Source organism: Danio rerio, chromosome 11 (assembly GCF_052040795.2).
Source record: "Danio rerio strain M-AB ecotype USA chromosome 11, GRCz13ab, whole genome shotgun sequence".
Classification (NCBI taxonomy): Eukaryota; Metazoa; Chordata; class Actinopteri; order Cypriniformes; family Danionidae; genus Danio; species Danio rerio.
The window spans coordinates 34655561-34671791 of NC_141031.1; the positions used below are offsets into that span (position 1 = coordinate 34655561).

General features: G+C 34.7%; 1 protein-coding gene and 1 long non-coding RNA gene across 10 annotated transcripts in view; one reads left to right on the forward strand and one right to left on the reverse strand.

Annotated features, from left to right (window-relative positions):
• The window catches only part of LOC137496713 (uncharacterized), a 473958-nt gene that overhangs the window by 306843 nt on the left and 150884 nt on the right, over positions 1-16231 (reverse strand). The window lies entirely within an intron of this gene.
• Positions 1-16231, forward strand: part of diaph3 (diaphanous-related formin 3) — a 478885-nt gene that overhangs the window by 170946 nt on the left and 291708 nt on the right. For all 9 annotated transcript variants that reach the window (XR_015501887.1, XM_087272225.1, XM_087272219.1 and 6 more), the window contains 5 exon segments: positions 2113-2231; positions 2656-2772; positions 12748-12866; positions 12945-13009; positions 14614-14718. Coding sequence is in view for 8 of the 9 variants with exons in the window: in XM_087272225.1 (XP_087128351.1) it covers positions 2113-2231; positions 2656-2772; positions 12748-12866; positions 12945-13009; positions 14614-14718 (525 nt within the window). In the remaining variant the exon portion in view is untranslated.

Sequence of the window (16231 nt, forward strand, 5' to 3'; positions counted from 1 at the left end):
CAACCATATAATTTTGCAGTTTTTTTTTTCACGTACTTCTAAGAATTGGGCCTGTTTTTTGCTCTAATATCTGTAGACCTTCTAATGTATAAGTAGTTTTAGTTCACCTAAAAACAAAACATTATTTTATGAATTACAAACTCTCCTGTCATTTCAAACCCCTGATATATTAGTTAATCTTCAGAAACCTAAGCCTCATCCTCCATAAACAGTAGGGTTCCTTATTGAAATTTCAGAAAAGGACCACAAAAAATCCCCATAACAGATCATGTTTATTCAGTGGATCAATCTGAATATTACTGTATCAAGCTATGAGAATACTTTTTTTGCACACAGTGTCAGTATAGGGCCCACGTTCTTCTCACAAATCACTGTTTAGATAAGTCTGTGCTTTGTGTGAAATGGAGGAAGTCGCTGACTAACACTGAAGATAAAAAAAAAGTACAAAAAGTAAATAAATTGTTACAGTAGTTATTTTTTTAAATTTGTTTACACAATAGTATTTTCGAAGCCTAATCATATTCTGATTGAACGACTGAAGTTATATAATCTGTTTTGGGGATGTTTTCTGGACTTCACTCTTAGATTTCTCATAAAATATCTTAATTTGTGTTCCAAAGACACAAATTTTTGGGTCGACTAACCAATTTGTCCATTGATTCAATTCAGTTCAATTCAATTCATGCTTATTTCTATAGCGCTTTTACAATGTAGATTGTGTCAAAGCAGCTTAAGGCAGAAGTTCTAGTAAACTGAAAATGTGTCAGTCCAGTTTTTAGAGTTGAAGTTAAAGGTGCAGTAGATGATCTGCCAAAATGCTAACCGCTTAGCAAATGATCTTTTGACGGATCTGCGTGAACAGATGAGCAGAAGTCCGAATCTACATTTGCATTTGCAGTTTCAGCTACTTATCGGGTTTATGGGATTTATGTTTGGCCAACAATATTTAATTGGATGAACATTTTTTAGTTTCATGCCTTACCCAGGATATAAAAATACATATAAACACATTTAGATCATTTACTTTAATCATTACTATTAGACAGTGAAGAGACTTTCAACCAGCTCAACAAAACATGTTTCAGAAGGCAATCTCCTACTGCACTTTTAACTGTTCATTGCTGAAAAGTTTTCACTGCTGAAAGTTCAAACACTGAAGAGCAAATCCATCGATGTGCTTCTCCACAAGCCAGAGGGCGACAGTGAGAAACAAACTTCACCAATTGACAAAAGTGAAGAAGAAAAGAACCTCGAGAGAAAACCAGGCATAGTTAGGCACGACCATTTCTCCTCTGATCAAATGTTATACGAGGCTTTGAGTTATATGGGGATTATAGAGTTATTTGATGTATCTTCAAGTGCTTATCATAATATAATATACATAATATTATTATTATTGTTATTATTATTATTATATACTACAACATATTATTTTTCAATTTCTAATGGGTTCAATAATGTTACAATATGGTCACAATATCGCATCACATGAACCTCATTCAAGAGCACCATGTTTCGAGTTTTTAGAAGCAGACTCATTCGGTGTGAATAAACCCTTACCCTGTAGTGCTTCAACACTGTATAATAGGCACAAAACTATGCATAGTAGAGCATTTGATGTAGAATTGATGAGTCCTTTATGAATTGCAGTGATGCTATGCAATCGATGCTGAACATAAGAGGTACTATAAAAAGCATACTTTTACTGTGGTATAAGCGTTTGTGGAAATGTTGGTGGTTATTTGTTAATGTACTCATGGCTCTGAGATCATTATTGCTATTATTTTCTAAATGAGATGACTTCTGTTTTTGCAATCCAGTGTCAAGCACACAAGTGGACAGAGGTGAAATTTGCCTGGTTTATTGCTTTCAATTAATTCCAGACTAGCTTTGTCAATATAAAGTACAGATACTTCTTCAGTCTTGTAGTGTGCACATGGATTCAGTTTTAATATTGTTTACGTGGCCTTTTAATGAACTCTGAATTGTATGTCTAGACATCTATATATATATTTTTTTTATAAAGATCAAAGAATATCAATGTTTTAGTGTTGTGACCCATTTAATTTGTTCTTTTCTTCCTGGTTTCCCCTTGCCCTTCACTCAATGTAGAGCCTGAGTGTTGTAAAAAATGATGCTCTGGATATCCAGCTGAAGGTCTTTGAGGAACACAAGGAGGAGGACATGATTGAGTTCTCCCATCGCCTGGAGGACATCAGGAGTGAACTGGAATATCCTTCTGACGCTCGCATGCATACAATTTCATTTCATATTCTGTCCACACTTAAACGCTTCTCAGAAAGCTGGTCCTCCCTTGTGTCCTCTTCTCTTTCTTTCTCCCACTCATACTTTGATCCTTAGAGAACCTCCAAAAATATTAGGATGGTCATGTGGAATGTAATTGTTATCTATGCCAACCATGCACTGCCCGAAATAATATTGGTTTCTTTGATATAATCATTCCCATACATTATCCTGAACCCTTTGATTTCATTAGTGGAGTTTTGCAAGTGTCATGCTGTGACCGTACTAGTCAATACTTCTTTGCTGTGTGTTTATATCTACACTGCAGCCATAGAGAGCTCTTTTCTTTTGTAGGTTTCCAGTTGTTGCTTTTGTTTGACCAGTGCTTGAGTGCTCCTTAACAGTGCATACTGATATTGGGGATGTCTTTAATGTATTGTACTGTTCTGTGAAGGACTCAGCCGCTGAGAGCTATTTTCTATCCATACTGCAGCACCTGCTACTGGTCAGGAATGACTATTTCACACGGTGAGTTTGTTTTATTTCATTTGCTCTCATTTTGTTTAGTTTCATTTCATTTGTGCTATAATGTGTCTACCATTGGTAATTTTTCAAGTTAAACATTTTCAACATCAGTCCCATAGTTTTATTTTTTTTATTTTGTTCTTTTACATCTTTTATTAAAATCTTTATGAATTTGGGAAAGTAATAAAATGATTTACTGAGTATTTATATGGACACCAATAATCTGAGTTTAAAGCGATTAAGACAATACTCTGATTAAGAGTCTACAACAGTAAACAGTGATATTTGATGACCTTAATCTAATTAAAGTCATAATCAAACTAAACGGAAATGGAATTAAAGTATGGAGTGTGGATTATGCCAATTTTAGTCATATTATTGGAGTGCCATGCAGACATGTAAACACCGTAATCAAACTATTATTGTGGTGTAGGGTTTTCACTGCATTTTGACACAGGATAGTTTATACACCAGTGCTTCCCACAGATAGACTTTACTTGGGCGGGCCGCCTAGGTATATTAAGGACCAAGTATATTTGTTGATGACGCATAATACTGTTAATAATATTATAATAATACTATTATTTCCATCCTTTTATACTTTTTTTGTATCCATGCAAGAAAGCCAAACTATCGTGATTGATTAACCAGTAGAAAATCTTCTCTCACTCTGTACGTTTTCTAATGCTGGTTCTGTGTGCGCAAGAATTGTCAACACTCACACAATCTCACGTCTTCTGCAGACCCACACGAGAGAAACATTAAATTATGAATCATTTAATAAATGATTCTGATAAACTTAACTATATACATAAGAGAGAATAAAATATGCTGATTGCAAAATATTAGCACACCATTAGAAATGGCTAATTAACTTATTTGCCTAAATAATCTACACTTTTTATTGTAGTAAATATTATAATTTTGAGCAATAATATCTATTTTTATTTACATTTTTTGTTATTTATTTTTCATTTGCTGATCATTTTTATTAATTTAATGATATTAATAAATTACATACTTTATACATGTATAAAATGCTTTAGCAATACTGTAAAATCATGCCTATAAAGCAAATTTAGTGAGAGAGAGAAAAAGCAGCATAACTTTTTTGACAGCCTTTTAAAAATAACTTTAACCTATTGAGAAGAAAATGTGTATGACCATGTCATAATAAATACAAATATAGTTCACATTTTTTGGTTCGTTGCATGCAGTTGACCATTTATGTGTTGTGGGTATAAGATATGTTTCAATACAGCTACCACCATATACAAGTATATTTCAAACCTGTGGGAAGCACTGATACACACACGGCTGTTTGACACTATTCTACGCACCTACCGAGTCAGAGAAGGAACACAGACACCTGCATTGCGAAATGCTGAGGACTCCCCCATACAGCGTGCGGTGTGAATTTACATTTAACCAACACTCTTTCAGCAGTTCATACTCACGATCAATATCCTGTTTGTCATGGGGGGCATGCATGAAATGTTCCTGAATGAAAGTAAAAGTGCCAAACTGCTATTAAAGTCGACAAATTAAAAATGAAATACCCAAAATGACATGAAACTCCAGAGGGAACGTGGATATCGTAGAGACGCAATGATGTTAATAATGTGCTATAACATGTAAAACGGGATCATGAATGAAACACTCAAAATGCAACTCATGTAAACACCTTAATCATCTTATTGTCTTATTTAGATTAAGGCAAACAATTTGATCTCTGATTTCCATGTAAACGTAGTCAGCGTGTTTAAACCTTTGAATGGTGTTAAACGCTGTTACCTTTTATAAACCTGTAAAAAAAGAAAAGAAAATATCTTTCAAAACTAGCACAAGCTTTTACAAGTCACGTTACATTAATCTTGTATTCATGAATTTTCATGAAAATGCCTCCTCTCCTCTTTTACTATTGTAGTCCAAGGTTTTTATTAATTTTTGACTAATTAGTGCCAGTGATGCAACGGCATACATCTCTCGATGTTAAGGTCTACACTAATGACTCAGTGTGTTGTGTGTTGGAGAACAGCTTTTCAAGCTCTTTAGCCAGTGAGCTGTATTGTGTTAAGAATAACAGCTTTGACAGACGAGAGAAGTGCAAAGGGAAATAGAGGTGTAAAGATAGAGACCATCTGCTGAGCGCCGCTACCGGAGACGAGAAGCGACCGTTCTGCTTAGAAAGATCCGCTTATGCAAATATCTATGTCTGTCTGTCGTTCTGTCTGCATCTGCGGTGTCTGTCTGTCTAACTTGGCTATTGATCTGATGTATCAGTCTAACCAACCTCCTTTTAAAATGTAATTTGCAGATGCGCTGATAGTAAAAAAAAAAGTCTGCCTAAATAGACAGCTGATTATTCAGAGTGATATCAGCTGATGCTCATACTGATGGTTTGGTGATTTTTTTTATACCTTTTTTAAATGAATGATGATTAATTCTGCAATTTTTAAATGTGAATCCATTTTAGTAAGCTGTTTTAGAGTAACTGGCCTCAGTGATGAATAGAAATAGCATTACTTGTAATTCTTAACTTATAAAAGGGTTAGTTCACCCCCCAAATTAACTTTATTAACTAGCGCTCACATTTGGGAATTTACTCCTATACCTAAATTTAAATGGTAAAAATTTTTGTCCCTAGTGAGCTACAAACAAAAATTAAGCATCATTTGAATGAAGATACTTTGAGCTTTACTATGGTCTATCTAGAAAGTTTCATGCTAAAAATGTAAAAGGTTATACATTATGAAGTAATTAGAAAGAAAAATAGTTTTGTGTTCAATATTTGTTTTTCCATTTACAAACACATGAAACCAGTCATGTAATAACCTGGAAAATATGTCTTGAAAACCAAGTGTCTCATGGGTTTATATTTCAAATTTAATAAACGTAGCATGCAGAACTACATTTCTGCAAAAAGTTTTCCGAGACTATATCGATGTCCTACTCTCCCACACCATCAGAGGCACTTTCCCAATTAAACCAGTAATAGTTGCTAAATAATTTGGTCAACATTAACAGTTCATGTATCTTTGGAAAGAACATCACTTACTCTACTATTGTTACGACCCCTGGCAGTCTAGGGGAGTGGGGTTGCACACTTGAGCTGTGGTTTTGATTACCCAGAAATTTAAAAGTAAATTTTGCTACAAATTAAGGTTGGACAACAAGAATTAGTGAACAACTGATGTGTTTTATATACAAAAAAATATTTTGAATTAGTGAGCGAGATATATACCGCAAATACAATGTCAGAACTAAAGAAAAGAACCAAACAAACTGTCTTACTAATACTAATATTCACAACAAATCGCTTCTAATCTAATAAACAAAATATATGAAAAATAAATCTTCAATGTCAGTGACGTCCTAATCTACAATTAAACAAAAAATACATGGGTTGGCACACACCCTCTTACTTGGTGTATTGAAATGTATGTCACGTGACGTACTTACCTACCAGCCAGACATACCTACCAGAAAACATTAAGACAGGGAAGAAATGGCGACACAAAGGTAAGAACAGACAGACTCTGACCATATAGTTTATAATGCTCAAAAAGTTATAAACGTTTAAGTATCTCAACCTCATGTTCCAATTGAGAACACAAACTAAAATCTTTTTGATTAAACCAGAGAGCTTTCTCATCCTCCATGTAAAGCAGCGGTCCCAAGACATTCAAAATCCAGAAAGTGGAACCAAAAACACAGTCAAAACATTTCATCTGACTTTAGTGGTGCAACTGTAAAATTGTAAGAACCTTCTTGTGTACCCTCTAACAATGACTTTCTTTGCCTATATCTTCAATGTTAGATTAGGGTGCATGTGTATATGAACAGTATGATGCTTCCATGTCGTTCCTGTTCTCTACTCTAATGGTAATGCATTTTAATGCTCATAATAAAATGCTCATTAAATGCACACCATGATGGCCTGATAATACCATGCTGAGCAAAGCCATTTTTAGCACACAAATTTATTCTTCATAAGATTAACTTTATTTTTATATTTTTTATGTTATTCATTCATATTACAGAACTTTTCTGGTCTTTGGTTGTGTTTGACGATCATGGTTATCCATTCACACAGTAAAATAACATATTGATTTGAACTGCTTGCTTTGTACTGAAAGTTTATCTGCTGCAAAGGCTGAGAAAACTGTTTATTAACCTGTTAACATGCTATGGGGCAGCAGTAATTTTTTTTTTTGCGAAAAGGTTATGTTGAACACTTGACTTTTTAAGAAGGGCATTCAATTCAAAAAGGAAGTCAAAGAAAGTGAAGTAAGAAGTGTGATCACAGAATGCATGATTAAAACAGCATGAATGGAAAGCCACTCTCTCCTGCAGTCAGAAATATTAGCTCTGATCATCTACTTAAAAAAAAACATAAAAACAATTGGCCTTAAGTGCAGAAAATCGCTTTTTTTCCTGCTGGTAAATATTAATGACTGATGCATTGATGCATTTCTAATAATAGCAGATCTATAAATTGAGCTCATTATCATTCATTCGTCTAATGTAATAATATATACAGATTTGCATATACTGTATGAACATTCATATTATCCATTTGTAAATAATAAACATGGAAAGTAACAAAACAATTTCATGTAAAGATATTTGGAGGAAGGTTCTAACAAAAATCTTTTCATCAGATCCTTAAGTTAATCATAAAAAAAAAACGTTACTTATTTAGAGGCCCACAATTCCACAGTTTTCTGCAGATTTTTAGCCCATCGAGTCCATTTATGTGATTGTGTAAATGTATACATGTATATAAAACCGCAATGTGTACATTCACAATAGTCACATCGCAGTATCTGCAACGCGGAGTTGTAATTATTATACTGTAATTGATCAGCAATGAAGAATGAACAGTGTTTACATTTTACATTGCATATAATTATTCAATAATAGGAGGTGGACAAATTATTAATATGCTGATTTATTGTGATAATCTACCCACAATACATGAACAATGTAGGCAAATATTGATATTTATTTAAAGTTACAAAAGATCTGAATTAATTCATCAGCCTTGCACTGCTACCATTTACCACTTAATAAATGTTGTAAATGTGGCGCTTTTCGGAATCACGGATCAAACATATATTAATGTTGCAGCACTACAAAATATATGTGCTGTAATAAAATAAATACATCTTACAACTTTTCCCCTCCATTCAGTTACAAGTATCATGATATATGGTGGATGTTTTTCTTGTGATATATTGCTGATATCATAATCTATCGTTATCGGGAGCAAAATATAATGATAATATCATATCGTAATACAGTGCGTGAATATCTGACTACTTATTTCACCTTTACACTTGCAATTTCTTTGATTCACTCCTCTACGAGATTATTCTAATTAAAGTTAATGATTTCATTACAAATAGAGCTATTTAAATCATCTGCCAAATTTGTTTTCATATTGCAATATATATATATATAGTATTATACAATATATATACAATATAGTATTTATATTAAGTTCAGTAATGTGAATATTATGTCAATAATATGCATGTTAATAATGTGTTTAAATTATTTATAAACAATCCAGTGTATAAAATTATATTTTTTGTCTTTTAGTAGATGTATTGTATAAGAGACTTCCTGTACCGTTGTTAACCAAACAAGTAGTTCTAATTGGATTTGCATGGTAATCCATTAATAAAAAGACTCTCAAAATCATTCTGCCTAAATCTGTTGATATATATATATATATATATATATATATATATATATATATATATATATATATATATATATATATATTTTTTTTTTTTTTTTTTTTTTTTTAATATTCTGTGCAGAAATAGCATTAAAAGGCTGCTGATTCTGTCTGTTGCTAAACACATTGCCCATTCATTCAACATTCTGACCATATAAATAATAGACTTTTATCTTCTCTTAGAGTCCTGCCTGTACATTTAGGCCAGTTTTTTATTAAACGGTCCCAGTCCTCCCAGTAAGCTCTTCTCACCTCATGAACATTTCTCTCTAAACTGTGTTGGTGAGCACTATTTATTCTACACAGGCAGTCCACACGCCCTGCTGCTCTCATCCCCGCAAATCATCCAATGACAGTGTCCAACAAAGAGAATGAGCCTGCTTTCATCTTCCTCTCATCTCACATGCCCACATTACTCTTCCCTTTCCATATACCCCCCCACTCTCTCTCTTTCTCTCTCTCTTTCTCTCTTTTCCCTCCTCCCTCTCTTTTCATCTGTGGCGTCTGCTCAAAGAGAGTTTTCATGTCTTGGAGCTCACAGCTGGGGATGTGTTAAACTTGGTCTTGATCAAAAGGCAGACTACTAATATGTAGAATACAGGATATATTACTCAGGTTTTAAAAAAGCAGCACGGTTAGGCAATGTATACCTCCTTCATTAATAAACTCATTCAAATCAATTTCTGCTCTAGTCAAGGAGTGAGGTTTTTACTCTTTTTTTTTTTTCTTTCTTATTTTTTACAGTCACTGTGGAAAAGAGTGAGGCATTATATTATTTTATTAGATAAACCTTACTAGTACGGTGTTGGACCCCCTCTTGCTTGTAGAACTGCATTAATTCTTTGTGGCATAGATTCAATAATGTACTGGAAATAATCCTCTAAGATTTTGGTCAACATTGACATGGTAGCACCAATCAGTTGCAGATTTACCCGCTGCACATCCATGATGCAAATCTCCTGTTCCACCACATGCCAAAGGTGCTGTATTGAGATCTGGTGACAGTGGAGGCCGTTTCAGTAAAGTGAACTCCTTGACATGCTCAAGAATCCAGTCTGAGATGATTTGCGCTTTATTTATGACATGGTATGTTATCCTGCTGGAAGTAGCCATCAGAAGATGCATACACTGTGGTCATAAAGGGATGGATATGGTCAGCAAAGATACTCGGGTAGGCTGTGGCATGACATGATGCTACTAATGTGTCCAAATTGTGCCAGGAAAATATCCCCCTCACCGTTACACCACCGCCACCAGCCTGATTCATTGATACAGGGCAGGAATGATCCATGTTTTCATATTGTTGATGCCAAATTCTGACCCTACCATCCGAATGTCACAGCAGAAATCGAGATTCATCCGATCATGCAGCATTTTTCCAATCTTCCATTGTCCAATTTTGGGGAGCCTGTGTGAATTTTAGCCTCAGTTTCCTGTTGCTGACAGGAGAGGCACCCGGTGTGGTCTTCTACTACTGTAGCCCATCTGCCTCAAGGTTGTGCGTTTAGAGATGCTCTTCTGCATACCTCAGTTGTAACAAGCGGCTATTTGAGTTACTGTTGCCTTTCCATCAGGTTGAACCAGTCTGGCCCTTCTGCTCTGATCTCTGGCATCAACAAGGCATTTGCGCCCACAGAACTGCTGCTGGCTGTGCGTGAAAATCTCAGTAGATCAGCAGTTTTTGAAATACTTATACCAGTCTGGCACCAACAACCATACCACGTTCAAAGTCTCTAAAAATAACCTTTCTTCTCCATTCTGATGCTTTTTTTGAAAGGCAGATCGTCTTGATCATGTCTACATGACTAACTGCATTGAACTGCCGCCATTTGCTGGGCTGATTAGAAATTTGCGTTATCAAACAGTTAGACCAGTGTACCAAATAAAGTGGCCGGTGAGCGTATGTATTGTGTGGTCAGATATTCCAAATGTGAATGCACATTTGCATTAAATGTTTTCAAAACTGATCCGTATTGAAGGCCAATTTATACCAAATTGAGTAGACATTGCTAAACATAGATGTCAGCATGTCGTTTATACATTCTACAATCGCTGAATCGCCAGGTTGAGTTGGTTTTAAACAACTGCCACACTGATCCGACAAAATCAAACAAAAAGATTCTGTTGTGGTTTGATCTGTTGTTAAAACTAAAAACGTGGTCATTTGTATGTGTCATCCTAATGCAATGTTAACCATATTAGCATGTTTGACATTTCACTATGTGGTTGATTTAGGCACTTGTACCGTTATTTAATATATCAATTGATTAACATGATTAATGGGCCTAGAATACTGAGCATGATGATGGTAATTATAACTGATTATAATTGAATTGTAGACATTATTATGGTGTTGAAATTTAGACATAATTATGTGGCATCAACTTCATTGTACCTCTTAGAAATGGTGTCTGTAAAAGGTCAGAATGATCATCTCAGATCAGAGCGTCACTTCAGCCTGATTCATTTCCACTTCCAATGCTAATTTTTACTATTTAACAAAAAAGTCTCTTTAATTGAATTTTTCGGTCCCAAAGGCTGAATTGATTAAACATGTAAGCTTAGTTTATGATATAAAAGCAAACACTACTTTTTAAAATGTTAAAATATGAATGTGATAAGGGCGCCACTGGTTAGCACTGTTGCCTCACAGCAAGAAGGTCGCTGGTTCGAGTCCCAGCTGGGTGAGTTGGCATTTCTGTGTGGAGTTTGCATGTTCTACTCGGGCATTCACTGCGTAATACATATGCTGTTATTGTTGAAGCTTCTTTTCGCTGTGGCGACCTCTGAAATAGACTAAGCCACAGAAAAATAATGATGATTGATGATTATGATATGGTTACATTTCAGTGATTAGGATGGGTAAAATGGGTAAATGGGTAAAAAAACAAACAAAAAAAAACGTTTGATTTTACCATTAGCGACGTTTCCATCCTCTTATTCTTATGAGTGTTTTGGAATATCACATAAAAAGTTGCTTAACGGAAAAGACAAGATGCACATGCAGTTGTTAACAATCTAATATGTTCTCTCTGCCGCCATGCTTGCCATTGCGGTAGCTAATGCGCCTGCAGCTTTTGACCACTGGGTGGTGCTTTAACCATTTTTAGCCACATACAAATGAATGTGCACAACTGAGTAGTATAAACTGAAAAAAAAAAAAAATGTGCATAAACGTCAATGAAAACACATTTGCCCAGCATTTGCATCAAAAAAGACGTGATTTTGTTTTAACAGATCATGTGATAACAAAAATTGTTGCGTTGAGACATCATTAATAGACAAACCAGATGACTGACCACATTGTAAAACATCTGCCAAAGTCTATCATCCAAATTTCCTCCAAAAGTCACCACACGTTCAATTTGTTTGGTCTTCGACTACAGAGAGTCAGAAATTTTTAAATATATATATTTTTACATTTTCAATAATTATATAACATATAAGGTATCATATACCTTTATTTGATAGGGCAGTAGAGAGGGAGACAGGAATGAATGGGCTGCAGAGAGAGAGAGAGAGCGTGGAAAGATCTCAAGCCAGGAATCGCACTTGGTGTGAGCACCTTGATGCTATATGTCATTATATATATATCTTTACCACTGGGCTATTGGCGCAGATGCAGGAAATTTTATATATATAACAAAAAACAAAAAACAGTGGGTTGTGGATAGCGCAGCAAATCCTTTTTTCCTTTTAATATTTGCCGTCACATCAGAAAGTGACGATTCCGTTCTCTTTGACTCATTGGATGGAAACCGTGCTTTACTTGCCAGTGTTTTATGCGATATTCCAGCTTTGCGCAAGTCAAATTTACTTCTTTAAAAGGAAACATGGCTAGTGACTTTGTATGAACTTGGGCAAATCCTTTGGCCGACTGCCAAATTGATGCTGTTAAATGTGGCCGAGTACATTCAACACTATCGGATACGTCATCCGTTCTCACTTTTGTTACGTCTCTCTTCATATCCCTCTCCATTTTATATCTCTTTTCCTGTTTTATGTGAATGTCGAGCAGCATCGCAGATTTAAAGGACTCAGTCATTTTCATTGCACCAGTTAATAGCTTGTATAAGCCAGTATCGCTGCTGTCAGAGGATTCATTTAACAATTTTTCTCATTTTGTGCCTGAGTCAATGGTACCATATTCACAAAAAGATAATACAACGCATTGATTTTTCTTCCCTTCTCTCTTTCTCTCACACTCTTTCTTGTTCTCTCTCCTCTAGGCCTCAGTATTTTAAGATCATAGAAGAGTGTGTCTCTCAAATCGTCCTTCATCGAAGCGGCACAGATCCTGACTTTGGCTATCGCAAACGTCTGGATGTGGACTTCAGCCATCTATTAGGTGTGTTTAAGCTCTTTTATATGAGCAGTTTGTTTACTTCAGACTGAAATGGCCAATCTCTCCATGTTTTCTCTGTAGAAGTGTGTGTGGAAAAAGCAAGGACTGAGGAGTTTGAACTGAGGGCCTCAGAGTTGGCTCAAAAGGCAAGTGAGCTTTCTTTTTCTCTTCTTTATCTTCCACCCATCTCTTGTTTTTTGTTTTTTTTTCCTCACTCTGGCTCCTCTAATGAAGTATGCAGCCTTTGAAGAGCGCTCACGACCGCACCATTTAGCTTTCTTTAATTAAGGCGAGATTACTTGAAATCGTTCAAACAGCCATTTGTAATTAACAGTATTCTGAGATTAAAAAGGGCCCTGTATTGATTGTTGGGAGCGTTCCTTTATAATTGTGGGCCAAAATGTACGTGGTCGAGGGCAACAAATCTATAGATGCCAAACCACAGCTCTTTAACTACATCCTTTCCAGGTGGCTAGTTAACTTTTAAAATGAGTAAAAGGATATTTGAAATGGTTTTACATCCTTTAAGATCTGTTATTGTCTTACATCCTTTTACGTACATTAGTGTCATACATTATCAAAGCTCACACTCATATAAGCTTTTAACGAAATTCACTAGATTTTTACATTTTCAGCCACTGTTATTTTAGTTTACGCTGTCACGTGATACTTTAAAGGTGCCATATACTGCATTGGTTTAATAAGTTAAACTTTTCTGATATCTACATAGTAGGTTTATGGATTCAGTAAGTTCAAAAAAATCTCCAGAAACCTCCAGAAAGCTCATTTATTACTCTATTAAATACCAATAGAATCAGAAAGTCCATGAGATGTTACGTCCTTTTAGATGTTAATATTAAACTAGGAGTAGATGACATAACATACAATAGTTTAATGTGTGTGACAAGCGGATGGAAAAAGAAATAAACTGAAAACCAAATATTAATCTGTAAATCTTGCATTTTGCATCCTGAGGTGAATTTAAAACGTGTCTCATGCTGTCGTTGCCTAATAATGCACAGTAAACAATTTGGCAGTCATCTTTTCAAAATAAAAGTCCCAAAATGAACGACCCACATTAGGCTCGCATGCAAATGCTTATAGTTTGTTTTTTCTTCTGATTGGCTTGTTGTCCACTAGGGTTTTACACACATTAAAATGAGGAAACTGTGGTATCTGAGGCTCACAGTATTCCCATTTCCATATACTAAACTTTTATTAATCTACTATGCCTTGATATACCCAGATTTTCATAATAGGGCATCTTAAAGAATCATTCTAATGTTAATGTGCTGATCACAAATCATATCTTATTTTTCCTCATCAATAAATAAATAAATAAACCTGTGTATGAATCATAATATTTTTGTAGAAACAGATTTTTTTCAAGAGACTTTCATGAATGAAATATTCAAACAAACAACATTTGTTTGAAATCAGAACTCGTAAAGTAATAAAAGCTTCGTCTTTTACTCTCTTTGCATAGTAAATCAGTTTAAAGATCTCTTTCTAAAGTTGTTTTTTTTCTCCAAATGCAGAAACCTATTCTTAATTGAATTTGCTGTGTTTTGTATTTGTTTTATAGTGTTATGATTATCTGTCTTTTCAGTAATTAGTGCTTATTCTTCATACATAACACTAAGAAACACATCTAAGAAGTGTTCAAACACCACGGAGAATTGCTGTGATGGATTTGTGTTTGTATTTTCTTTAAACAATTGTCTTTGCTGACATGGTTTTTGTTTTTCAGTTGGATGAGGAGTTCTTGGGCAGACAGGAAGCTGAAGCCCAGCTTTTGAAGAGGGAGGAGAAGATCAATGAGCTGGAAGCAGAACTTCAGGCTCATAGAAACCAGGTACCTACTGGATGCTGTATTTTTTCTCTTTGTTTTGGACACTTCTTTTACTGTTTTTGATGACATTTCTTCTGGGGTTGTCTTGTTTCTTTGTTCTCACTCTGTCTTTCTGGTTTCTGTTTTTTTTTTTCTTTTTCTTTCTGATTTTATTTTTTTCTGTAATAGTTTTGGCTGGTATGTTGAAAATAAAGATGGATCAGGCCATGTGTTGGTTTTAATTAGATTTTTTTTTATCTCATAATGTAAACAGAACCCATGTGCACAATTTGAGGGTTAATTGTTAAGGATTTTTCTAATCTAAAATATAAAGTTGTTTAAAGATATATTTACCTTTTCAATGTTATAATATAAGATTTTGTTTAATCCAGTAAATGTATTGGTTAGCCAGATTCAACTTGGATTTGTGGTAGATGCAATCAAGGTTTTTCAAAATCAAGTTCTTGTGCCTTACTTAGTGGTTTGATTTAGTTGTGATCAAGCAATGCTGACATCTCTGTACTTCCTGGCCAGTCTGTCCTATTGCTGTGTTTATGCAGTGCAATATAGAAGTAAGTAATGTGTATTTATCTATAGCACATTTATTGTGTATGGACATACACTCAAAACAAATTGTTGAGCGGCAGAGAATTATAGAATATGATTCCATCTGTTCTTTATGCATATCTTCTATTAAATCATGATTATAATGGATAGAATCTTCACAATGACATTCATGCTGTCTTTAAATAGATTACATCTATGCCAAATATGCTCAACATGCCCTGTTATCCTGCCTAGCCTTATGTGCACAGAAATTTTGGTTATTTTGGAGCTAACATTAAACTTGTTTACCGCTTTAGTGCTTTCACTAATTGAGATTGACACAATCTGTCCTAATGTTGTCTCTTCTTCAGCCAGAACAGCTGCTATAAGAACAGCATACTGCTCGAAAGCCCCAATCTTATCTACTCCATATTTCATCAGTGTTTTTAAAACTTTTGAAGGCTGTTTTTCTGTCTAATGTTTTCTCCTTTTTTGTATACATTGTTGTGCATTGTCCTCAAGTGAATTGGGCACATTTTAGACTTCTTTGAGTCCTCTTCTTTATTTTGTTATTTATTTATTCATTTTTTTAATTTGGCAGGTTATACAGTGGAGGAAATACGTATTGAAATAAATATGTCATGCTTTTTCCTTGGGATAATACTTCTAAAGGAGCTGTTGACGTGGAATTGAACTAGATATTGGTAAAATCCATAACAATACAAACACAAAAAAATCTGTAACAAGTATGTGTAATAACAATGGAATGACACAAGAAAAAAGGGTAACACTTTATTTTGATGGTCCATTAGAGTATTAGTAGACTGTCTGCTTAATATCTGTTGATACAGACATCCAATAGACATTTAACTGATTATAACAAACTTTGTAAGTACATGTCAACTTTCCCTAACACTAACCCTAACCCCAACCCAACAGTCTACTTATAATATACTGAGAATTAGATGGCATGTAGATGCAATGTAGCTGA